The sequence below is a fragment of the Anarrhichthys ocellatus genome, unplaced genomic scaffold (genome assembly GCF_004355925.1).
Source record: "Anarrhichthys ocellatus isolate YVR2014 unplaced genomic scaffold, GSC_Weel_1.0 scaffold19, whole genome shotgun sequence".
In the NCBI taxonomy this organism is placed as follows: Eukaryota; Metazoa; Chordata; class Actinopteri; order Perciformes; family Anarhichadidae; genus Anarrhichthys; species Anarrhichthys ocellatus.
In genome coordinates this window covers 1,217,350-1,242,958 of record NW_022280049.1, presented here as the reverse complement: position 1 = coordinate 1,242,958, position 25,609 = coordinate 1,217,350, and the positions used below count along the sequence as shown (strand labels likewise).

The following is a 25,609-nucleotide window of genomic DNA, read 5'->3' as shown; positions in this document are numbered from 1 at the left end:
TCCATCTAAGTCCAATATTCACCCTTCTTTTAGCTCTTTTTAGTTTCCACTAACTCCTGGGGGAAACCTACTGTTTAGCTGCTCAATACTCCAGCAGATAGTTGCTGACTTTGTTTATCTGTCTTTGTGCTGGTTATACGGTGGGTTTAAAGGGGTTTTCATGAAAACAGCTGAAACAGGCGAAAACAAAGCCAGAATGGTGCAAGTCAATGAAAACAGTAAGCTTGTAGATCGGAAAATAACAAGACAATGAGCTAAAAGATGAGCTGAGGAGAGTTGAGGTTGAAGATAAAAAGTACAATTGAACTTTTCCAGCATTAGCATGTAGCTTAATTTGCTAGTCATCCCATGTCATATAAATGATGGAGTCTTAAAAAGTGACACTTGGAGACTGGAGTTGGCCAATAGCAGCAGTCCTCATCTGGTGAGTCAGACTGATATTTAGTCACAAAGTGAAACACACCCATACTGACAAATGCACTCTCACACACAGGAAATCATTAATTAAGGACAACGTCATCTCTTGAATGAGGTGTTTCTTTTCAGTTTATGCTTCAGAAAACAAAAATGCAAGCGTCACCTGACTTCTATCAAAGACGGTTTCATCACTGGATCTACATCTAGCTGGGGGCAAGTCTTGTTCTGATGACTTCCACCCTCATGCTGAGGCCAAACAAAACCCATTAACGCCCTAGAAGTCCTGCTCACCACAGAAGGGGATGTGCTGTAGGCCCAGCGTTGTATCAATAGTCACATGGTGACACATTTCTTCTGCACTCTCTCATCTCTATATACCAACATGTGGTGCATTAGCATTTGCTTTGTTGCGGCAAGCAACATGGTACAGCAAGCCCTTTCAAGAAAATGATATTACCAAGACCTTCAAATAGAAGACCAAATCCTTATTTTCTTGTACTGACAATTATCATGTCTCTATTAAGCTAAGGCTTGTCCCCAACAAAGCTTTTCTATTCTTCTTGTAATGAGAAGCACACATTTCTGGAGGCTCTCTGAAATGTGTGTGGCTCATCTTCCAAGATGTTTTGCTACATTTCTAGATGCTTTAGAACTTTTGTAAACAATTAAACATCATACGTCATATTAATACAACTAAACAAGCCAGCACATTGAGGAAAATTATGAAAAAAAAACATGAAATCAATGAAATGCAACATGACTGAGAAAGTACGAAAGAAGGGCGATGCATTGCGAATCAGAACATGCATAAAAAAGGTTAGTTAAAGTATTAAAAGTGCACACATGCACTAGCTGTGCAGTGTACCTTCAGAAAACGTCTCTGAAAACTATTGGACTGGTCTCCAGAGAGAAAGCCATGGTCATATCTGGGGAAGACCATCTGAGATGCATGAGGTGCGGCAGGGACAAGAAGTAGAAATACCGGAGAAAAAGGAAAGAGTGGAAAAAGAGAGGGGGGGACATGGAGCATGTTGAAGGACAAAAGAGAGGGAGAAAAGAAAGGGATAAATGAGTAAAGAAACCAGAAACCAATATTAATTAAGAGACCGCAGATGAGAGTCCAACCAAGAGGGAAATAACTGCTGGGGGGGAAACAGATGAGAGTTCAGCAGCCTCTGAAGCTGTAAGCCAAAAGAGAAAGCTCAAGGAGGGTGTTTTGCTCAATTGTCTGCAGCGATAGTGACAGATAAGCAGCCTGACAGAGAGCAGAGATGGCTGGGAGGACTGCGGGACAGTTCGCTTGGAGGAACAAACCTTGACGGTGAGAATCTGATTACTGTGCAGACCTGCATATGAGCCGTAGTTAGGAGGACCCTGAAGAGAGGAAGTGACAAGGGGACAGGTGAATAACTTCCTGTGGCATACCAATGGGGTTGGAAAGAGCATGACAAGATATACATTTGAGAATGAACAAAACTACATCATCTGCAAATAGTGAGACATATCTTCCATTAAAACTGAGAAATCAAAACTAAGACCCAGTAACTGTCCCCTTTGTCCTTTCAGAAACTGTATCCTGGGTTTCTTGTTCAAACATGTATTTAATTTTGTGTGTGCGTTTCATTTAATGCCTCCCCTCCGTCCCTTTGCGACCAAACCAAACAGAGGTGGCTTGGCTCTTTCCAGCCGACAGACAGTAACTGTGATGATTGCCTGTCAAGCTGAAAGGAGCAGAGTTTGTCTGCCACCACAAAGTTCGAAGCACTGTGTTGCTTCTCTGGTTGAGTTCCCTCCAAAAACACATTGAATGAAGGATGGAGAGAAGATCTAAGAGAGGAGGGAGGAAGAACAGCAGGGGCATAGCAGGGAGAGAAAGACTGGAGATGCTAGTCCACTCATGAGGTTCCCGTTAACAGGCTGCGGTGAGCGCTGGATAGCTGAGGTTTTTCTGACACCGCAGACCCCTCCTCTTCCTCTCTTTGCCTACACACTCCTCTCTTCCCAATGTCACATTCACTCATTCCCACTGTTCCCACCATGGAGACCACATACTGCACACATATGCTCCTTAATCCTCTCATAAGAGAATAGGCTGTTTCACAGTGGGTTTATCCTTTACCTTGTTCTCATCAGACCGGCTGATACTAAGACAAACAGCCATTCAACCTCGGAGCCCCGTCTAACTATGGTCTTTTTGTAGCTGCTGCGGGAGAGGCAAGAGGAGGCTTTGGCTGTGGATGAAACTCCCATCGGGGCTCATCTTTCAACCAAGCCGCCAGACAAACTTAAACATGCATTCACAACATCCTACGTATGTTTGTGACAGTATGGAGCCTGGGAAAAATGGCTACCATCTTTTTGCCTTTCAATCCCAGTTGCTTTTGAGATCCACACATGACCTTTTTTGACATGTTTTGGTGGTTCTATGACATCTGATTGTGTTTTAACAGCCCTGTTGTCCCGAGTTGTAATCTGTTCTGGGACCAGATTCGGCCTGAGTACACTGAACATGATGGATTGACAGGAAGTCACAGGTTGACATAGATTCATGGCCACTTCCTGTTTTTCACATGTTTTCTCTCATCTTCTCGTAGAGTTCAGAGGTGAATTAGCGTACAATGTTGAGACCATGGCAAAGTGATGACTGAGCTTATGTACTGATGATGATGGTACGCCCACTGCACCACTTTTTATCTGCAGTGATTCATAGCTGGTAAGAAAATCATGTTTTAAACATTCAGAGTCCATAAGCTTTTCATTTGCCAACCTATCTAGGCATATCTATAAAAATGGACCCCGATGCCAAACCTCATTCACAAATACAGTAGTTTTAGGACACACGTGTCAAACTCAAGGCCTGCGGGCCGAATCCGGCCCGCCACGTCATTTTATGTGGCCCGCGAATCCACCAGCAAAAAAAAAAAAAAAAAAAAAAAAAAAATTTAATTTTGGAAAAAACAATTTAAGTTGGACTTGAAAATAAAAATATCCCCATGGCCGAAATTATGAGATAGAAAGTTGAAATTATGAGATAGCATGTTGTCTGTGTACCGACATTAAAACTATCACAACAGGTGGACAGGAGAGGGAACAGCCCGTAAAGCGGTTTTCCAACAAGTGATTGAGTTGAAAAAGTTTGACGAATAATCCCAAAATGTCCACGAAGAGAAAAATTGATGCAGAGGGAAGAAAATGTAATTTAAGATGGGAAAGCGAATACATGTCTGTGCTTCAGGGAGAAAAACGGGTCTGTCTTCTGTGTTATGATGCGTGTCGGTGATGAAAGATACAATTCACGTCGGCATTTTGACACCAAACACGGAGCTAAATTTAGCCTCCAAGAAAAACATAAAATTGTCCAAGAATTAAAAGGCAGAGTGCAATCACAGCAGAATATATTTACAAAAGCTACAGCCCAGTGCATGCTAAAGGTATGTGAGCAGGTGAGCTCCGACCAGATACAGACTTTTACAAATGTCAGTTTGTGAAGAAACACCATCGCAGACCGAGTTCAGGAACTAGCAGCTAATCTAACAACACAGCTAGCTAAGAGATGAGATACATCATCTATCAATGTTTGTAAGAGGCTCAAGGCAGACCTGACTCTCAGTGAGGAGCTCTTGGATGTAGCTGCCATGCAGGGGACGACGACGGGGACATTAGTGATGCAGAGAGGTGACAAAAATAGCTTTGAACAAAGTTAATGTAATAACTTGTGTTTGATGATATTTGTTTTTGATATTTTCTTTAAAAGTTTGATCTTTGATAGAGTAATGTGGGTTTCTTAACCCTAAATTAAAATGATTTATGTTATAATAACAGAAATGTGCTTAAATGTCATTTTACATTTATATAACTGCATGTACAATATTTTTACACTTGAATAAACAATAATCAAAAGCAGAGACAGTTATTTAACAATATGTTAGGAGTAGTTACAGTTGTACAGTCTTACAGTTACAACCGGCCCTTTGAGGGAAACCATGATGCTGATGTGGCCCGGAGTGAAAATGAGTTTGACACCCCTGTTTTAGGACCAAGCCTGTGTCTCTAAGCGATACTCTGAGGTTTTTCGGCTGCAGACTTATCCAACGACATCCAAGCTCCAGAACCCTCGTCCAAATACAATATTTACTATTTGGAGGAACTATGTAATGCTGAATGCCAAAAAGATTTAATTCTTGCACAAACCATCATCAACAAAATCTGAAGGGATAAGCTGGGAAACCAAATGGCGTACGCCTCGATAGGAATCAAGAATTCCTGTTATGTTTCTGAGCCGCATCATCAATACTGTTCCGCTGGGCAGCCCTGTCAAATTTACACTCGATTTGTGCTCTGCTAAAAAATAAAAGTCATTCAGTCTCATTCCAATACTCGTAACACACACTGTTATGCCATTATTGTCAGGCTCCAACTCTTAGAAGATTTATGAGCATACATCTATTTCTTATTATTATTCTGAAGCTCATTTAATGGTTATTTTCTAATGAAAGTTAGCAATAATAATGACAAGCAGCAAGTGGCTACAAAGGCCTTTTAAAGAGGTTTTTATGAACATTTTATAATGGCTCATATGGTTCTCATAATACAGGCCACTGCCAATATGGAAGTTACTGGCTAATTTGCGTTTTTTGTCCAGAATAGATAGATTGTATATTAGTTTTTAGTTTTATTTTTTACTCGGTATGGCTATGGAAGTTAAAATATTCATATATTACATATATATACGTATATATATATATATATATATCTTGGCTTCTGCTATCCATGTGACTTGTTTGAATTTAGGTGTATGAATATATATATTCTTTTCTTTTTCCCGATTCAGAAACTGCAACCACGGTTACTTTTGTCAGTTGTAAATCATATATATTAATTATCCAAATTATTGCATTAAATTATCGATCGAGTGACTAATCATTTCTGTACGTTATGTTTCTACAATTTATCATCCAAGGGAAAATGGAGAAACTTTGACAAAAAATCTCAGTAGCTACGTTTTTTTGCACGTGAGGAAATGTGACCTTGACCTGATATTATATTCTAAAAATAATCAAACTACAAAAACATCATTCAGGATTCTTGACCTCTTCAAAGAGTCAAATCAAATTACCATGTAAAGCACAGGGGGCTTATTTTCAAACCACAGTGAATCAAACGGGAGATAATTACATATCTCATATAGCGGGTGGAATGATATCACATGAAAAGACAACACTGACAACACGGACCAGATGCAGAGCTAGGTTGCTCCATAATATAAAGAAAACATAGTTTGGGTGAGACTAGATGGCAGCTTTGGCGCACCGCCCCAACCATTTGGTTTTGATGGTGACGTTTAAGTATTTCCATCGTTCTTTAATATCATAATTTCTCATCTCTGGCTTTGGAAATGTGGGCAACTCAAACCTCATCACAGGAGCCGAACTGCGTTGTTGGTGCAGTTGCTGGGGAAGCAGCCCAGGGTGAAAATACTTTCTTTTGAGTTATTAAAAGTGGTCCAAGTGGTGAATGTTATGTGGGTAGAACACAATGTGACAAAACTTGTGATCAGATGTGTTTTCACGTTTATCTGTTTGCACGTACACAATGTCCCCCCCCAGCGTGACAACAGGGAAATGATGAGTCGTTTTTTCAGATGTTGTAAAAACTCTACAATTTCCAATTTGTGATGGTCTGTTACTCTGTCTGGTCTGGGTTTAAATCTCAGATGCATTGGTGTAGGTTTTTTCCTGCAGTTCTAAGACACTGTCAGTTGCACATACACATGATAGATAGCTGCAGATGTTGCTTTTGGCTACAGCCAAGTAAAGTATCTGCATTGTTAGAGTGGCACCAATCTTTTCATTTGAATCTTAAAGTGTATTTCCTGAAATGCCAAACTTTTCCTTATAACTAGTGGCTTTTTGTCATTCAGACAAAGGCATTTTGTAAATGCTTGTCACAGCTTTAATTAGATATGGACTTTGTGTTATACTTGTAGTTCTTTCAAAATAATATGTAAAGGGAAAGAGTGTCTCATGACCTTAAAGGCAGTGAAAAAAAAGGAGATTGGCAGAGACAGAGAAAGACAAAAAGAGAAAGAAGACAAAAACTGTAAGGAAGATATAAATGGAAGCTCATCTTTAAACTGCAAAGATTTGCTGAGGAAGAAAGAACAATCAAAGGAAAGGCCTTTTCAGCCAGGTCAGCTGTAGAGAAAGAATAGCATTTAAAATGCACATTAAACAGTCATAAACATCTCTTTTCACCTTCTCAGGCAAAGACAGAAAACATGACTTACCCTGGGTCCAACGTCTCCTTGATCACCCTGGGAGAAAAACAGGAAAATAACAATTGTCAGAAGCTATTAACACTGTAAAAGCACACAGGACGAGGCATATAATGAAATACTGCTACTGTAGAGGGCTGTGACAGAAAGGCTTAAAAACTAATACTTAAATACGGGAAGGAAGAGACTCAAAAAAAAACAGCTCAGGAAGTCAACATGCATAAATCATTTGATAGACCACAATCTGACGGGACGGGATGGAAGTCAAAGTAAGAGCGCACGTGCTGGGGGTTGTAGGTTCACTGATGAGGATTTGGAGTTCATGTTCTCATCACAGAGCTACTGGCATGATTACATGAAGGGAGCCAATTTCCCAAACCCCGCTCATCATCCGTCATTTGCAATCCCCGCTCATCAACCTGAATCCTGCTCTGACAGATGCTGTTTACTGCAGTTGTTCTTGCGGCTGCGTTTATCTGGACAATTTTCGCTCGAGTGCAAAAAACGTACACACACTCACAAAATGAGCCATCAGTGCGTACGCAAACGACCGCATGCGCATGCACGAGCCTCGTCTGCCAGCTCTTTCAGCTCTTACGGTCACTTACATGATCTCAGGCTGGGCAGAGGTTCACAGAGAGGGAAAACATCTGGCTATCATCGAGCCCTGCGGAAGGCCTGTAGACCTGTTTAGTGCCTTGACGTGAGAATGTGTGGAGACATACGAGCTCCTGCACAACTACATGTAATCTATGGCTCGTTTGATGGGCGTGCAGTGAAAGCGTGAACGTGGGAGGGCTGCAGAGAACACCTGTGAGGTTATGCGTAAGTGTGTGTGTACAGTAAAATCATTGACTTGTCTGGCAGGGCAGTCGAAGTCCATATTGAAGCATACCTTTTCTCCCTTGGGTCCGGCTAGTCCCTGTAGGAGGGAGGAGATAATCGGAGACAGTTGGTCAAGATAAATAATAAATCACACGAGCAACATGTACAGTGCAGTACATCTTAAACTGAGGCGAGGCAGTAATGCAGCCGTGCCACTGAGACTTCTCAATCACAAGTCACTTCTGTCTGAACATATTTCACAATAAAAGCACCATATGACATGAGCTTGGAGCGAGCATGCTTTTGAAGGCTTCTCTTTGTGAGACAAAAACTGGTTTGCTGAGAGATAAAACTGAAAGGGGCAACATGTTCCTTTGTTCGGTCGTCCTCTCAGAGGGGAAGATATTTTAGACGTGGAATGCTGGAAATGCTAACTAAAACCACAGGGTCTAACACAAGAGGCCCATGCACTCATGTACAGTATAGGCTAGACGCTGACACAAGGTGACACTGTGTGTTGGGCCTTTGACATTGTCTCATGAACATCAGGCCCACAGATTGGTTGGGCTGTGCCGTGCCCTCGTCTATCTGTCTGTCCTGACTCAGTGGCACAAGGACCCCAAGCGTGGCGGCACCACATACTGGGAGAACGACTCTCTCTGATCTCACCTGCCGCCTCTCTAAAAGCAACTACTGTGAGCAGATCTTACATCTTACAGCCCAGACACTTTTCTCATAACTCTATTCTCTAAACTGTCTATTCTTTCCACTCATCCATTCCTGTATTTCACACACTCGTTCCCTCATTCTGCTTTTATTCAGTCTCCAAATCTGCCATGCAATCCGGTGTGATACCTCCCTCTCTGATTTGTTCCCCCTTTTCTCTCGTCTTCACTGTAGTACGGAGCTGAGAGGGGGTCTGGTGCAGAGGATGAGCTGCAGTGTGTTAATGTGACTGGCTACATGATAACAAGCAGCAGCTTATCTCCTTCTCAGGGAAAGAAGATATGGAGGAGCAGGAAGAAGTGACCAGCAGGTAGTAGTAGTAGGTGTGTAATTATCATTGGGGGTTTTCAATTTTCAATATTGGCAAATATACAGTCAGTCAAACATTGTTCAAATCAAGCTAACTTTATTTTAAATTCTAGTTGAGATCCCAACGTTTCTAAAGGGATCCAAAATGTTGAGCAACGAAATTTGGAAGTCGTCCTTTATTACAAATGTGTAGTTTTTGATGTCAGTTTTACCCTGGTTTTAATCTGTAATGCTTTTAGTAAGAATGTGAAATAACTTTGTGTCTATGCTTGCAAAAGGTTTTATGTTAAAAATATCTTCTATCATTTATGTCATTTTAGAAGTGGGAAAAATAAAAGGTTTCATCATTGACCTTGTTTTTATCTATATCCATGACACTGAATGAACTTCATCTACAGATGAATTTCTTTTTTAGTTTATGGTTGTTGAACTCGTTGTCAGTGTTCCTTTAAACTTGATTTATTCCTGTAGAATAACCCTCCGACTCCCCTGGCCGTCATCCAACAACAAATTAAACTGCTTTTATCCTTTATCCTCTTGTTTTCATCTCACCTAGCATCCCTTGTGTACTTAGGCGACTCTGGTCCCGTGGTATTTGTCACACCTGCTGGGGTTTTACGGCAGACGCTCGGCGATGGGGAGAGTCCTCTTTAAAGGACAGACTCAGCTTGAGGTCTCATTTTGTAGGAAACAACAGTTTAACGTTGTTTGGAAAGGAGCTTTTCAAACAGCTCTCATTAAGCTGTGAGGGGTTTACATTTCAGCAGATGACTCGTCCTTCTCGTGGGCAAAGGAGGAGGGAGGTTAGAGAGGGTACTATAATGACTTTTTAAAGAGCCTCTGTGAGGTTATAAACCCTTTTCTCTCCCTCGCTTTTCTCACTGGTGTGTAACCCATTCGCTCTGCTTCGCCTGTTTCCACGCTACACATGGGTGTGTCTGGAGGGCGCGGCAGGGTTTCAGGGGAAACGTGATGGATGGGACTCAGAGGTGAAGTGCAAAGGGGATTTCAGCACCCGGTTCAATTGAGCCATGATTCCCCCGTGGCTGTGAGCCCTGGGATGACTTAAGAGGTGGAACAAGAAACACGACGGCTACCGGGTTTTTTTCACTCAGTTGCAATGTTCCCTTAGGACCAGTAGAGATGATTGATGAAGTTTAGCAAACCATCACCTGTCTCACAGGCCACGTACCCACCTGGATTTGCATGAAATCTTTGCGAATGAATTGCTTCAGTGTAATTGATATGTGTTGTTATTAGAAAACTAAAACAAGACAAGGTGTGTGATGGTGTACCTGGCTTCCTTTGGGACCTGGGAAACCCTGAGATGAGAAAAACAGAATTAAAATCAAACTATTGTCAGTCACTTGAAGCAAGTTTCAGACATTTCATTATGGGAGTACTCACTGGTTTCCCATCCAAGCCAAGAGGACCCTGTTGGAGGAGAGATGAAGAAAAAGGCAAAAGAGAGCAACAAAGAACCATTAAATGACTAGTTTGCCATTTTGGGAAATATGATTATTCACTTTCTTGCCATGAAATCGATGATGAGATTGATACCACTCTCAAGTCTCATAAACTAGAGCCAAGAACGTTAGCTTGCTAATCACTGCGACTGGTAAGGAAACAATCTACATAACCCCAATAAAACCACCACATATCATTTGTGCACTTCAGCTTTGAACATATCAAACAGAGAAGATATGTGTTGATTAGTACACTTTTTACAGACATCAGATTGGTATCAACCTCCTCATCTTACTCTCAGAAAAACAGTGAATACATTTATGTCCAAAAAACGTTAATCTAATCCTTCCAGAAATGTCTATTAGTCTGAGCAAAGAACATGATTAAGACATAATTTGTTTTAAATCCACTGACAGCACTGTCTCCCTCCTCCAAAGTATCATAAACGGCTGTTATTTATTAGTATTGTTATGATGTTTGAGTCTTTTCTCCGTATATCTGAGGAGACAATGTAAGTGATCTTAAGTTGGGAAAAACAGTTAAGTGGATTTGGCAAGACAAACGTTTCAAGGGAGGACAGTAAAAAGAGCGTTTGTAAACAACGGAGAGAAAACAGCTGCAAATATTGGATGAAAAAGTAGGAAAATGAAGAACATTTTTTACAAATGTTCTTTGTACATCCTGCCCCATTTAACTGTGTGTGTGTGTGTGTGTGTGTGTGTGTGTGTGTGTGTATTTGTGTGCACAAGTGAGACTCAAATAATGAGACGTTTCCAGGTGGATTGTAATTATTCTAAGATTTAGAGTGTGGTGTCCAACATAATAGACTCTGGGTGGATTTTGTCCAGCTGTAATTACATTACATTACATTGTGGTGATGAGATAATCCAGCAGGCAGTTAAGTACTTAAAGTCCCCATCCAACCTCACCCAAGTGTTGAAACAGCAGTTGGAGTTGTCCACTTTGTTTACCTCTATAAAAACAGTCGAGGAGTCATTGAACCTCCTCTGCAAAGCAACACTCAGTTCAAAGGCACAAACCTTTAGATCCCTATTTAAACATAAAGGAACAGTTGGATCAAACTTTCCTAAAACACTTAAATGTGATGTATGTAGTAAAGGCTAATGTTGACTTCCTCCTTAATGGCCGCACTCAAAGTTAAGCTAACAGTTTTTACAGGATCCCTCGAGTCGTGTTGCACAACCGCTCACAGTCCTGGTGGCTCTGCAGACTGGAAACCATCATTAACAATCGTCATCTCTGGCCTTGGATGGCTTTCACGAGTAGAGCTTTTCTCTTCATCTCCCTGTTTTAGTGGCCCCATGGGGGCTATCCGACCTGAGGTCTTGTAGTGAAAACCTACCACAGTGTCGTCGCTGCCTGCTTTGATTGATGGACAGTGGGCAAGAGGAGAAGCCAGCAAGGAGGGAGTGATACTTTGGAGACGCTCTCATTAATAGTTCGTGTGATCGTTTGCTGCCTCTCTTTAGTCTTGTAATGTGACGGCTGTGGCTACAAACTCTCTTCAAAAACGGAACTGGCTAGTCTGGGTTATAAAAAGTACAGCAAAACATCTTTGAGGTTCCTGATATAGGGCCCCTTGTGAAATTAGCAGTGGGTGGCTGAGTTGGGGGTGGAACAAATCACTGGGACCAATCGGATGGCAATAATTTCACCCTGACAGTTGAGAGGAGTGTGTAGAGTGAGGATGTCATGCTGGATGCTACATACAGTACAGAACAGGTTGTAGTTTCACCACTCTATTAAATGCAGCACGCTGCTTTCATCATGTCGGGCATGCAGGAGTCAGAATTTGAATGAGCCTGCAAATGTCACAGTGAGTTTTCCCAGGTATCTGTGTCCATGTCTCTGGATCTATGCATGTGTGTATGTGTGTGTGTGTGTGTGTGTGTGTGTGTTTGTGTGCAGGGATCTCTCTGCATCTGGCAGCATTTATCAGCGGCCGGCTCCTTCAAGGCTCGTCAGGACGAGCAGACGATGTGTACACGGTGAGGTCATCGGCTGCTGCGAAGTCTGAACCGGATTAAAAACAGACTGATTTATGGCTGCTAACAAGCCACACAGTGGCCCGTGAACAGAGGGGACTATAGCTGTGTGTGTCTGTGTGCAAGAGAGGTTTTTTTCTTTTTCTCAACAGTAGAATCCTGTATCTAATATCTGGCGGTTGACAGTTTGCATAGTTCAGAAGCATATAGTAGATACTTTAACCTACGACAACCACAGGTAGCCAATATATGGAAGAAAATAAGACCCAGAATTATCTACCTGGAGCAATAATTCAACCAACAAGTCCAGGAAGCTCTTCTATGACTGATTATATGAGATACTTTAAAATATGAGCCTTACTTAAATCAGCAACACAGCTCAGAAGGAACTTTTAGTGAAAAATGGGCCAGTTGGGTTTTTATGAATGAGAATAAGAGTCGGGAACACTTGGAGCCAGGGGAAATTGGATTTTGACATATTCTGTGCTTTTCTGTCTCTACAGCTGCATTGTTATACTGCACACTGTGTGCCAGTGTAGTACAAACCTACAGTACACAAAAGTCTGCGAGGCAGGAAAAAGAGCTGGAAAAGCCACTAGTAAAATCTCTCTGTCTCAAACAACAAATGGATCAGGTGGCAGAATAAAAGGAGCTTAATGTTGTGTATTTCTAGTCTACATCGCCATCTTGTCCTGCAGCGTCCCTCAGTAGATCGACAAATGTAAAGTTTTGACTCAGCATTCCCACCAATTAGATGGCTTTGAAACACATTTCTGGAAAATAACTTGGCCTGCATGGGGGCATATGTCTGAGTGTGTGATTGTGTGTGTGTGTGAGTGTATGTGCATGCTGATACATGTGTGTGCCTTAATCCCAATGAAACATGGCGAGGGGTGTCTCTGCTGTCTTTATTGTACTCCCTGTGGTGCAGACTGGTAATTATCCAGCACGGTGTAATTGCTGAGGATGCTGCGTGAAAACTTGGTGTCTGCACATCAGAGCAGACGTCTCAGCTAGAAACACACATGGTAATGTGTCGCACACATTAGACTCAATGGGCTCAATTAAGAGGCGTCAAAATTAAGGACGATGGTGAGAGTGAGCAAACCCTTTCCACTGCCCTGGTTCTACTTTCCTCCTTTGATACCATTATCTTTTCCTCTCTGGCAGTGGTCCACCAACCCTCTGGTGAATATTTTTCAGTCCCTCTTCTGTTTACTTTCTTGTTGCCACAGGGATAGCGCTCCAGTCTATGTCAGGGCTAACATCATTTGTGATACATGACATTTGCCTTCTTGAAAAAATAGTGGCTGCATCCAGAAGCAAAAAGCCCCATAAAGCATACCAGAGTGCTGTGTGTTTGGGACAGAAAATTACTGACATGTTGTCGGGTGACTGTCTGGCTTTTATCTGCACTCAGCGGCCTGGAAAGCTGAACAATAGAGGCCTTGGCCTTTTTCTGCTGAGTGAGGGCCGCTGTCTTTCACAGACTGGCATTTTTGTATAAACACGCCAGTGGCAGGACATTCAAATGAGAATCAACTGGTGTGTGTTTACCCCTCTGCACTGTTCTGTCAGCCTGCTTGATTTTGATTGTTTGACAGTGGGAAGGCTCTTTTTCTGAAAGTCAAACCTCTCGCCTGTGATTTATGAGAGGACGAAGTGACGGGGGTTACATGAGGAGAAAAAAAACATACATCAGCACGCACAAACACGCGCACACACTTATGGCGTTATGCTTGAGATACACACAGGCCGCATGTCATTAACACTGTTCATCACATAACTAATGCTTCAATGGAAGTGGACTGCTGCATGCATTAGTCTGAAGAACCTATCAACTGTTACACATGTGTATGTCGCCTGAATGAAGTGCAGCACATGCACACTCACACACTGGCAAACAGGCACACACAGGTATGCACATAGCTTGTATGACAACTGGTTCTGTGCTGGAAGAAGTATTCAGATCTTTTACTCAAGTAAAAGTAGTAATGCTACAGTATGAAAATACTCTCAGGTCATGCAATCAAAATTTTTACTTCCAAAAGTAAACACACATTATGCAAAATGGCTCATTTCAAAAAGATATGATACCACTGGATTGTAATTATTGATGTGCACATTGTTTTAATGATGCAGCCGGTAAAGGTGGGACTAGTTGAAGCCAAATTACTTTATATAGTGCTGGAAAGCAGGGACTAATTGAGTCTTTATAGTGACACATCTTAATTCATTTATTGATTATATTTTGTATCATAAATCTCAATCTGCAAAGTAACTAGTAACTAAAGCTGTTAAATAAATCTAGTGGAGGAAAAAGTACAGTATTTGCCTCTCAAATGCAGTAGAAAATGGAAATACTCAAGTAAAGTACAATTAAAGTACCTAAAAACCTGCACATTACTTGAGTCAATGTACTTACTTACTTTCCACCACTGCTGTTATGTTTATACTGATGAATTATGTGTTAATGTGTACAGTCACAGAATTAAGAGTCCTGCTTGCTGAGGGTTAAAGGCTTGAATTGTGTTGTATTGTGCTGAGACAGTACGTCATTGCAAGAGTGATAGCAAGGAAAAAGTGCTGGAGAGCGATCTCACTGTTTGTTTTAACAATGGAACAATAAAGAAAGAAAAAGTTGCTGGCACAAGTCACTGGCACAACACAAGTAAGCACCGCGCTGCCCTCCGGAAACTGACTTGACTCATTCGTGTTAATGTGCGTATGCCCCTCTCCATATGAGCAGTCCATGTGAGAGAAGTTATTGGTGTGAAAACATATCACACACAGACCACTGACCACTTCCACAGCTCTGGCCTTTGTTCCAGAGATCTACATAAACTTTGGGTGGTAGGATGGAGTTCACTCACATCTGCACATATGGACACAGATACACAAACACTGCTAACCGACTGGAAGAATGTGCCTCTTTAAGCCACAGTGTTTGAAACTTGATCATCTCTGCTGCTAAAATGAAAGAATGTGCTGTCCCATGTTTATTGCTATTATGATGAATCTACTGTTGTTTCACTGTTACCTCATACAGCTTCTTTAGTCATCATACCCACATCTAGTCATCATAACAGGCCTCTCATATAAGGACTATGCAGATTCATTATGGTGACTAGACCTGGAAGGATTACCCAGATTGCACACCTCACATGAGCAGATGTTTTAAAGTTAAAAACAGCATGTGCAAAAACTTTGGGATTTCTAATGAAGACAGTGACAACGATATATAGAGTCACAGGTAAACAAACACAAATGTGCACACACTTCTCTGTGCACTCAGCCCACCTGTGTGTAATTAGCAGCAGGCATTTCCCGTCAGGAGGGCCGAGCAGTGCCAGGCAGACTGGGAATCTGACTGGGAGCGAGCCCCATGGGTAATGAACTTCCCAAAATTCCCAGTGAGACAACGACACAACCAACAAGACGCCGTGGAACACAACACCGGGGGGGGGGGGGCTACTGCGGGTTGTCGTGGTAACCAGACAGAGGGAGGGGGGTCATACGATAGCGGGACAGAGCGTCTCACTGAACATGTAACACGCTCACACTTAGAGCCTGCACATGCTAATGTTTCACGTGAGCTGCACACCATGCAGACGTCCAGTTCTGAGGAATCCATCTGCTGGTGCAAGCCGAGCTCCTGGATGATGAGGGTGTATCTGTATCACGTGATGAGAATTTGACAATGGCTATACCACAAATCAGCAACAGAGCAGTAATACGTTTCATCTCAGCGTGAGTCTAACCGGCCACAAGAGGCCGCTGTATCTCTGGATATCACAAGAGCTGAATCTCAGTCTATGGTACGCATCATTGGTGGAAGAAGTAGTCAGATCTTTTACTTCAACACTACAGCACAAAAATACTTGATTACCAGTGCATTCAAAGTTTTACTTAAGTATCAGGATGCAGTTCAGAGTAATATACTGTATATAATACATCACTGGATTGCTGTTACTGTTGCATTACATCACATTAATGTTGTAGCTGGTGAAGGTGAGACTCATTTTAATTACTTTATCTGCTGCTAGGTACCTGTCCTTTGGTAATATATGCTACTTCTTTAGTTGATATCTTGTATTTATAGTCTAAATCATCAAACTGGAGACTAAAGCTATCAAATAAATGTTTTGGAGTAAAAGTACAATATTTTCCTTTGAAATGTGGGGCAGTAGAAGTATATAAAGTAGTATAAAGTGGAAAATACTCAAGTAAAATTGTACTTAAGTACAGTACCTCAGTGAAGTTACATTCCACCACTGTGGAAAACAGTGATCTGCTTTGAATTCAGAAGCCATGGATGTTCCCAGTTATTGAATTTTGTTTTCATGTATTATGTATTATGCATTATCAGTTTATGGCTTTTATGATTCTCTCCTGATTTCTATAATGCCTATATGTACTCATACTCTTTTATCTCTCAGGGCATGTGCAATATCTTACATATCTTTTTCTACTGCATCTTTGTTGTACCCCTGTTGTCTTATTGACTATGTATTGGTTTAAGCTGGCTGCAGCTATGTGCAGCACTATTGTCCAAGCAAAATATCCCCTTAAGGACAATAAGGTATATCTTCTCTTAAATTGTTTAAACATTAGAAAACCCATTTAAAAGCTGAAGGCCGTAATTTGTGTCTTGCGGATGAATGTTTTACATTTTCCTTGGTATGTTTTACACTTCAGTTTACAGATGACATCTTCACAATATCTGTATTTATGTTTACTGCTCTTCATGTTTACTCATTGTCACACGTGTGCTAAATATGTTTTATGACACTATTTTATGCCTTGTGTCTGTAAGTAAGAGATGTTTCAAATTGCCCGTGGAAAATAAAAGACTTGTATCATTTTACCAATGGGCGGTTTATGTGTCTGTTTGTGCTTAAATACAACTGTATTTGAGTCACTTATCAGTCATGGGGCAGGATGCATCATCAGCGAGGAGCAAATGTTGAAGGAAGCATTAAGAGGCAAGTAACCGGGCGACGATTCGAGTAAATGTAATTTCTTCAAAAAGTGCAGAGAGGAAAAAACAGAGAAAGGCGTAATGAAGCTGCAGGAAAATTAGCAATAAATCCAGAGAAGAAAGAGGAATGGAAACAGAGATGTGATCGGGTGAATTGAAGAGTGACAGGATGAATAACAAATCAAATTTACCGGGTATCCATCCCGTCCAGCCTTGCCCTGGTGAGGTTAGAGATTAAAGCATGAAGCATCGAGACAGGTTAGAACAGAAACCAACAGCTGTATATATATATATAAATACACTAACCCAGGTCACAAGACCTGGTACACTTTACTCTAAAGTATTAAACGGTACACAGGATCATGGTTCAGTTCTTACTGGTTCGTACAAAGAATTTATGAAAGAACTAAATGACTCTATATCAATTTGAAGCTGGAATTAATGAAGATTGACTGCAAGCTTAACTTTACAGTACAGTATGTTTACAGTGCAAACTTTTTGGCTCCTCATTTGCTTACAAACATGAGCACATATTGGACTTTTGTTTGATTGTGTAATTAGAAAATAAATCGCCATCTACATTGTTTTTGAGTTATTTTTTGGAGGCTTGAAGTCGATAATCTTTACTCAGACAAATTGTTTTCACAGGTGACTCCGCATTACCACACATTCTCCTCGCCTTTTTTTGTGCTAGAGGCTTGATTTTGGGTGTGTCCAGGAAGATAAATCATAAATAGTTTCATGCACACTTAGTGTAAACCAGCTGCACAGACCATTTTCTCTCAATGTATAAGGTGCGCCGGTGCATCTGACCTGTGCCATATGCGACCAAAATAATTCAAATAAAACAATAAATATATAAAATAAAATCAGAATAGGGTCACTTTTCCCAGGCAGATAACAGCATTTCATTTAAAAATGAAGAAATCTTAGTGTATGTGTGTGTTTTATCTGCTGTGTGTGTGTGTGTGACAGACTGTCAGCAGGAGTTATAGTCCCAGAGAGGGGAATACGTTGCTGTTAATAAGTCATCACCATGAAACACACACACACACACACACGCGCACACACAAGCAGCACACACACCCATTACTCCCTAGGTGGTCCATTTGTTGCCGCGCTCTGTGGATGCACATGTGTGAGTGTGTCTGTGACAGTTTGTGTCCGTGTGTTCATGTTTTACTGCTGTGAGAGAAAAACCATAGTTCGTATACTGAAGAATAACATGTGTAGTAGTGTGTGTATGTGAGTGTGAAAGTAATCTAACAACAGATCCATGTTCAATAACTCAATAGTTGATTTTAATACTACCTGGATGAGATGAAATTGTACTTACAGGCAGTCCTGCAACACAAAAAGAGAAATCAGGTATTAGAAAATATATTCTCTACATCTGACACATGAAGCACAGTGTGTGAGAGTTATGGTAGCCTTTGATTTGTACAGCAATCAATTCCTCGGAAAAGTGGTGAACAACAAAACAACTGCTCAGGCAATGCGGTTTGTTAGATGATGACCGTAATTAACCATCTAAATATGGTACAGAACAAGCTCATTAGAGCTGCTGCCAATGGAATTTGTGGTGAACCCGTTATGATAAACAGACTTCTGGATAATGGGCCATGTTTTGCATTAGGGCATGAAGTCATGTCAAGACTTTGTTTCCCAAGAAGATATGGGTGTACCAGATGGAGGACAAACGGGCAGTGAAAAGGTCGGGGGTGTGCTGGCAGAGTGTGCGTCCTTTTAAAGTATAAAAAAAGATGCATCCGAGATTTCTCCGGGGCAGTCTTTCAGATCTGATTGAAATTCTCTGATGTTGAGCCTCAGCAGCAAAATGTACATTCTGCTTTTCTTACTTAGCCTAACCAAAAACAACAGTAATGATCAAAAGACTCGTTCTCAGTGGTCTAAATGGAATATTCTGATAAAAAACACTCTCTTAAAAGTCCGAGGCTGAGGGCACAAATAAACCACCCAAACCCCTACAAAGTGAATATATCATTCTGACATTAAAATATTCTATATTAGTGATTGGTTCATACTTATCTGATCTAAATTCAAAACCAATCATGATGCTGATTTATGTGATTGTTAACACAATTACGGCATGATTTGGAGCTATGCCACCACTGCAGTCCTGGTACCACTGCAGTCCATGGATGCAACACTAAACATCGACATAAACTCAGGAAGATTGAAAACAGACCTGCTCTGGGGGGAAGTGGGCTATTTGTGGTGTTTTGTTACAATTTAAACATCTAAAAAGTCGTGCTAACGTGACCAGAATATACGTGAGCCTTAAAATTTGCTGATTGATTCATGGGAAAGGGAATTTTTGGGATAAGAGTCGTAGAAAGAGGGATGAAAAAGTGAAGGTGGTTGGGGCGAGAGGTGAAAAGGGAAAGAGAGAGAGAGAGAGAGAGAGAGAGGTGTTGAAGTTAATGAGGTATGAAGACCAAGTCAATCAAATGTAGCTGCGTCTAGACGCCGGGACAAGGACCCCATGGGCCAGACAGTTAGGTAAACAAATGCACTAGTAGGAGAGCCACCGTGAGACCGGCTTTAACCATTGAACTTAAGACAGGTGTGTGTGAGTGTGGACACTTATGAGAAAGAAAGAGACAGGGAAGAGAGAGAGAGAGAGAGAGAGAGGTAAACAGAAGAGAAAACCAAGTAAAAGAGCAAACTGAAGAATAAAATAGTGAGGGTTGATGCAGGAGACATCAACACTGCTCTGTCTGCTCTCTTTCCTGTTATTCAAGTTTGTGTTTCCGTTTCTTTTCTCCGCTTTTATTTGTTATTCTGAGAGAACGGGAAAAACCTATTCTGGTCTTGTAAAAGGTTGTCCCGGAGTCATCGGATAGAGGATTGCGCAACAGCCGCTCGGTGCAACCTACCCCCGCACAATATAACCCAGGCTGCAACGCGAGGACGCCAACAGTAAATAACAAGAGACACGACCTAAACAGAACCACACATTCAGAATGCAGGCCATCCTGCGATGAGTAACGACCAGCCGATGGGTGTCCTATTTTGGGAGAAACCTCAACGGCGAGCCTTCCCGTAATAATAATCCTCCAAAATACACGACGCCCTGATTAAAGCACAGTCATGTATTTGTCCTGGTGATCGCCTGGTTGAATCAAAGACGTAAGAGGTTGAATAATTAGGAGGAAATGGAGATTTAAAGGGAAAGTCTAGTGATATCCTGTATTTTGTTTATTGTCAAGAAATCTCATGAAAATGCAAAAGCCAACAACCATTGTCGTCCAAAAACTGTTAAAAACACATCAGTGAGCCACATTGTACTGGTCAATCCCACATACATTGTCATGCCATCCTACAAATACAATTTTATTTCTGTTTGAGTAATGTTTGCTAAAAAACTACAGTGCCGTGCTTACTGAGCCTTTTTGAAAAGGAACTATATATTTATGGTTTCTATTTAAAGATGTCTGTCTTCAGTAGGACTCAATTGGCACTGAGTGAGAGCCAGAGTCAGGCTACGGAAGTGAAAACATTTCAAGAGACTGACAAACCATATTGTTGGTTTTAACCTTTTCATGGGCGTTGTTGACAATAAGAAAAATACAAAGTAGTCTTATCCATGTGGTTGAAACAAAGAGAAAGGCCAGCATGTGATTTTAGAAAGCCTAGATTGTGAAATTGCGCCAACTCCCCATCAGGCGTCAAAATGTCACCCGAGTGTCAGATTTTGTTCGTACCTCAACACTGGTGCCTCATTGGACGAGAGCCACGGGAACCCCAGGGAGTCCCTGTGACATGTAAGAGGCTTTTGTTTGGGCAGAGAGAGGTCGTAGTGTGTTTGTTACCTTGTCTGTTTTGTTTTAAGTTTAACTGTACTGTCCAATTCAGTGCTGTGAAACATAATTGTCGTGCTGCTGCTGTGATAGTGCTGTTCCACACTTTTGAGCTTTGTTGTGTTTAAATCCGCCACCGCGAGTAAAGTCGGTAAACTGTACTTTATTACTTAAAGGTCTGCGGTGGCCGAGCCTTAAATTCGCTAGTCGGGCTTCTGTGTGATAGAGTTACAGTTACTGTACTTAACTGCTGCGGTGAGGATTTGCCTTATTTTGAGTGCTTTCTTCTTCTTTTCCCCCCTTCTTCCCCACACACACACACACACCCACACACACACACACACACACACACACACACACACACACACACACGATTGTTTGTTGCTTTTAGGTAGTAATATACAATAGATGTTTGTTTATTTATAATATTATCAATTTTTTATCAGTATTGTTAAAGATAAATAAACTGTTATAGCTTTAAAAAGCAGTTTTTTTATGATTATTTTGTGCATGTGTGTTGTGATAATAGCTGGTTGTTATAGTCAATGCTCTGATTCTACCCTTCACTCTGAATGTGTAGTAGTACTTTGACTATTGACATTTTGAGTGAACACCGATTTTTAAATCTTAATTTATAGTTTGGTTATTGGTCCCTGATCCCAGGGTGGTGCCCCGCTATTATCAATATGTTAATAACCCTATTGTTATTAATAGTTTTATTAATGTCAACGATTTAATTTTCATACTTGCTAATAACCAAACCCACTCCAGCCAGATGCCAACAGAAAATAAAAATAAATAAAGGCGCTAAAACAGCTTGTAAGATTTAATGTAAAATATACTATACTGCTTTGAAAGAGAGAGAGTTAACTTCAGAAAGTATCTTGGTGCGCTAAGTAGAGCATTAAAGTTACGGGTGAGCTTTCACGTAGTCAACATCTTCACAGCAACAGATCTCATCAACTAAATACCCACAACAATGAATCACAACCAGACTGGAAATGTTCCCACCTGACACATATCCTGCAGAACAACTAGTCCCGCAGGTTTCGATAACATCGTCTAACAGCGTTGCACAACAGTGTTGTGGAGTCAACATTTAAAATGGGGGTGACTCTGTCATGACGACCCCTTGAGTAACAGGAGTTATGTATTTTTCTCTGCGCTGTTTTGGTTCCTCGATGAGTGTTTTTACGGTCTGGGAGGAAAGACAAAGCAACAGAATGATGGCGGGGTAGTGATGTTGGCAAGGGAGAATCTCATTAGGCCCGCACTACTGCAGCTGCTACCGCTCAACGAGAACGACTGACATCTGGGCAAAGTTAGTGCAACCACATGGCCAAGGTTTGCGCTATGTCTGCGCAGATAGGGAGGGACAGGGAGAAGGGCCCACTGTAGCCCATCATCCCTCGGCCTGACTCGTGGGTCACTTGTACCAGCCCTCGAACTCATCCAGTCACCCAGGAGAAGCGAGTGAGACAGGGAGGAGGGAGACGAAGAGTCTTCCAGGAAAACAGAGAAAAGGAGAGACGAACAAACAAAGCAGGTGGCGAGCGTCACTTACCAGCTTCCCCTCTTCTTCCCATCCTTCCACGCTTTCCTGGAGGCCCTGTGAAAACACACGGACAGAGCATTAAATCACCCAAATCAGCACTGCACGGATGAGTAGAGAACAAGCGAGCATCACTTGCCGTTTCACTGCTGGTGGTCATGTGTTGCCTGGCATTAGCTTTGTGTGAGCTGGCACAGTACTGAAAAATCTGTGCTTAAGTGACGAAAGGAAAGTTTCAGATGCTAGCAACAAAAACAAAGTGACAACAAAGATCCCGTCACACTCGGAATCAAATGTACGGTTTTATGTCAGACTGAACGACCCGGACCTTCAGGCGTATTTAAGAACAGATTCGCATTCTGGCTGAACATCAGGTTCATCAGACTCATTGCTCTCTTCTGGCTCTGACCCTGCAGCGATGCAGCTGCACCATCACCTTTCCGCTGAAAGGGTTTCTGCTGTTGATGGAGAAGTCTGGTAAAGTTTTGAAAAATAGCAGAAGACCTGTCGTGAAACCAGGAGATGATGTGGCCCGAGTCTGAGTCTCAGACCTCATGCTGCCACAAGACCATGAATCATTTCTACACCGCCACAGCTCTGCGTCAGTGTCTGCCTGGCAGAAGCATTGTTTTAAGAGATGGTGCAACTGACTAAACAAAAAAAAAAAAAATCACAGATTTCTGCTCACGCTCAGAAAGGTCGTCCACCTTAAGGTTAACAACTGCTACAAGGCACGGCAGGCCAAGCTTTAGATTTCTCCACATGTTGAAGCTGTGTTCATGGTGCTGCTGTGAGCACTTTGGAGGGTCATCATGTCTTTTTCAGCATTTCTTATCTTGTAACCAATACCCATCATATTGATTTGTGTTGCTTGTCCATGTTTATGTTTTCATGTGTCTTAACAAAGACGTCAGAATGAAACAACTGTTAAGTTGTCCCTTATCATGCTGCTCTATCCTGCTGTATAAGAAAAATTCAGATCTCTTATTTCCATGTCCTCTCCACGGATCATCAGTAGTATTTACTTTTTTCCCAGGACTTAAAGCTTTAACTTGATTTATTTGGCATGATATCCTTTATATTTAATACCATTTTACAGGGTTCATTCATAACAAGTCAATGAAACGCGAGGAAGACAAAGACCCATTGTTTCAAATGTGTCACCATAGTCATTGTAAAGTGCATGTGTAAGGAATGAAAGCTTGAGAGGTAAAACAACAGCAACTAAACATTCTCCTTGGCCTGAAACCCTCCTGTAGGTAACACCTTACTTCTCTTTCTTTCCATGTGCCCCCTCCCACACTCCTATGACTCACTGAAATAGGAACCCTACTGGGTACCGTTCCCGATGCTAAATGGTTTTGGCTGCAGACATGTTTTCCCTATTGTCATTATTGGAGTTGTTGTAGTGGCCTAATCACTTCCCGACTCTGCCAAGCCTTTCAAAGAGAGCTCAACCATGTTCCTCCACCTCCCTCTACCGTTCACCTCTCCCTCTTTCATCCTTCTTTACCTCCTTTATTCAGCAGCAATACGCTATCAATTACTTGGAATTCAAGGCTTTAAGAAATAGCATTAAAAAAAAAGAGTGAACTGCTGCCTGTGTTGAGTTGAAGATTGGCCCAAGTGCTGTTTCTTCTTGTTCTTTATCTGATTTAGTTTGCCATTTGTAGCTGCTGCCAGACTTTGTTGGCAACAAGAAGAAGCAATTTAATATCTAACAATGAAGAATGAGTACAGCTGTGAGCTTACTGACTCTCATTTAAAATTTATGTTTGAACAATTTTAATCATTTAACACCTCTACACCTTCAAACCTCAGACACAGACGCCAGCTAACATGCAGACACACACTCTGCCAGCCGCAGCATTTATATTAATAGTCTCCATATCCCATAGTGGGCTGTACTTCCTCACATTCAGCCCCCGCAGCCATAAACGGCAGCCCGGAGCTTTTCGACTGGGGGCCGAGGCCTCTGCAGAAAGGGCCAGAGCATTTCTCTAGGGCTTTAGGGGAGGGAGATGGGGAGGACAAGCTGGAAGGGGGGAGAGAGAAATGTGTAAGAGGGGCGGGATGGGGAGGAAAGACAGTGGGGATAGAAAAGTGAAACTGCAGGGACAGACGAGGAGATAGTTAAAAATGACAGGAGGGTCCAGGACGAAAAATGGTGGAGACACAAAAAAAGATGAAGGGAGTCAGTGAGAATGGATGGATGGCTTCACAGTCCCTTAACCATCCCTGTACAACATGGTCGTTGGCCATATAAAGTGCCTCTTCAAGCAGGGATATGCATTATAAGATGTGGGCCGCGGGGGGCCATGCCTGCTGTACCTTTATTTGAGACATAAAAGGCAGCCGCCGGCATGCTGACAGGTCGGTCGCCAAACGCTGGAGGAGCGGGCGTCAGAGTGACTGAAACATGGGAGCGCGATTGGTCCTGAGTGGAGGTGGGCGATGACAAGCTGATGTAGGACTGGACTGACTGGAGGAATTAATGGGAAAAACAGCAGCACTGGAGAGCAGAGCATATGTGTGTGTGTGTGTTTGTGTGTACATGTGTGGAAGTAGTTCAGATACCTATTTCAGGAGAGAGCAGAGAACACATACCCACTGAGATACAGACAAACAAACACACCAACACATAAACGCGCAGACACATGAAGTGACCTAGGTGTCAGTCTTGATTTCCTGAGGTGGCATACCAGAGCCAGAAAAGTCACACAAGCACACATAAATAGAAACAGAGAGTAAAAGACTTGACACAGTAATGTGCTGTATCATGATTTGACTTCCTTTCTCTTCTTCTCTTCAAAGGTCATCAAAGTCAAAAGAAGTTTGCACACCTCAAAGATAAAAACATAGCTCCATTTTTCTGGATGATATGTTGGTTGACGCCAAAGGAGAGAGTTAACAGATGCACAAAAAAAAAGTTGGGAGGAAAACTGCTGAAGGAAGAGGTCGTCCTTCACTCTTACAGGTGTTGAAAACCTCCCAAAGAAAGAAAGATGGACCTCCACAAAGACAGCTAGGAAATAAAGCTACATCCTGTGAATACATTCAATAAATCTCTTTGAGGGACACACAAACAGTGCTGAACTCATGCACGCTCACTCAGCATCAGCTGTCCTGAATTTAAATATATGAGCATGTAAAGAGTTCCCTGGAAACAGAGTGAGAACGAACACACACACACACACACACACACACACACACACACACACACACACA

At 41.8% G+C, this 25,609-nt stretch overlaps 1 protein-coding gene across 6 annotated transcripts in view; it reads right to left on the bottom strand.

Moving 5' to 3' along the window:
- The window catches only part of LOC116389263 (collagen alpha-1(XXIII) chain-like), a 123,929-nt gene that overhangs the window by 9,753 nt on the left and 88,567 nt on the right, over positions 1-25,609 (bottom strand). For 2 of the 6 annotated variants that reach the window (XM_031857819.1, XM_031857818.1), the window contains exons 3-10: positions 22,394-22,438; positions 18,342-18,349; positions 17,197-17,223; positions 9,959-9,985; positions 9,847-9,873; positions 7,587-7,613; positions 6,704-6,730; positions 1,283-1,357 (exon numbers count right to left, since the gene is read on the bottom strand). In XM_031857819.1, coding sequence (XP_031713679.1) covers positions 1,283-1,357; positions 6,704-6,730; positions 7,587-7,613; positions 9,847-9,873; positions 9,959-9,985; positions 17,197-17,223; positions 18,342-18,349; positions 22,394-22,438 — 263 coding nt within the window. Of the gene's footprint in view, positions 1-1,282; positions 1,358-1,731; positions 1,792-6,703; positions 6,731-7,586; positions 7,614-9,846; positions 9,874-9,958; positions 9,986-17,196; positions 17,224-18,341; positions 18,350-22,393; positions 22,439-25,609 lie in introns of all 6 variants that reach the window. The other 4 variants (XM_031857814.1, XM_031857817.1, XM_031857816.1 and 1 more) reach the window with 4 other exon arrangements.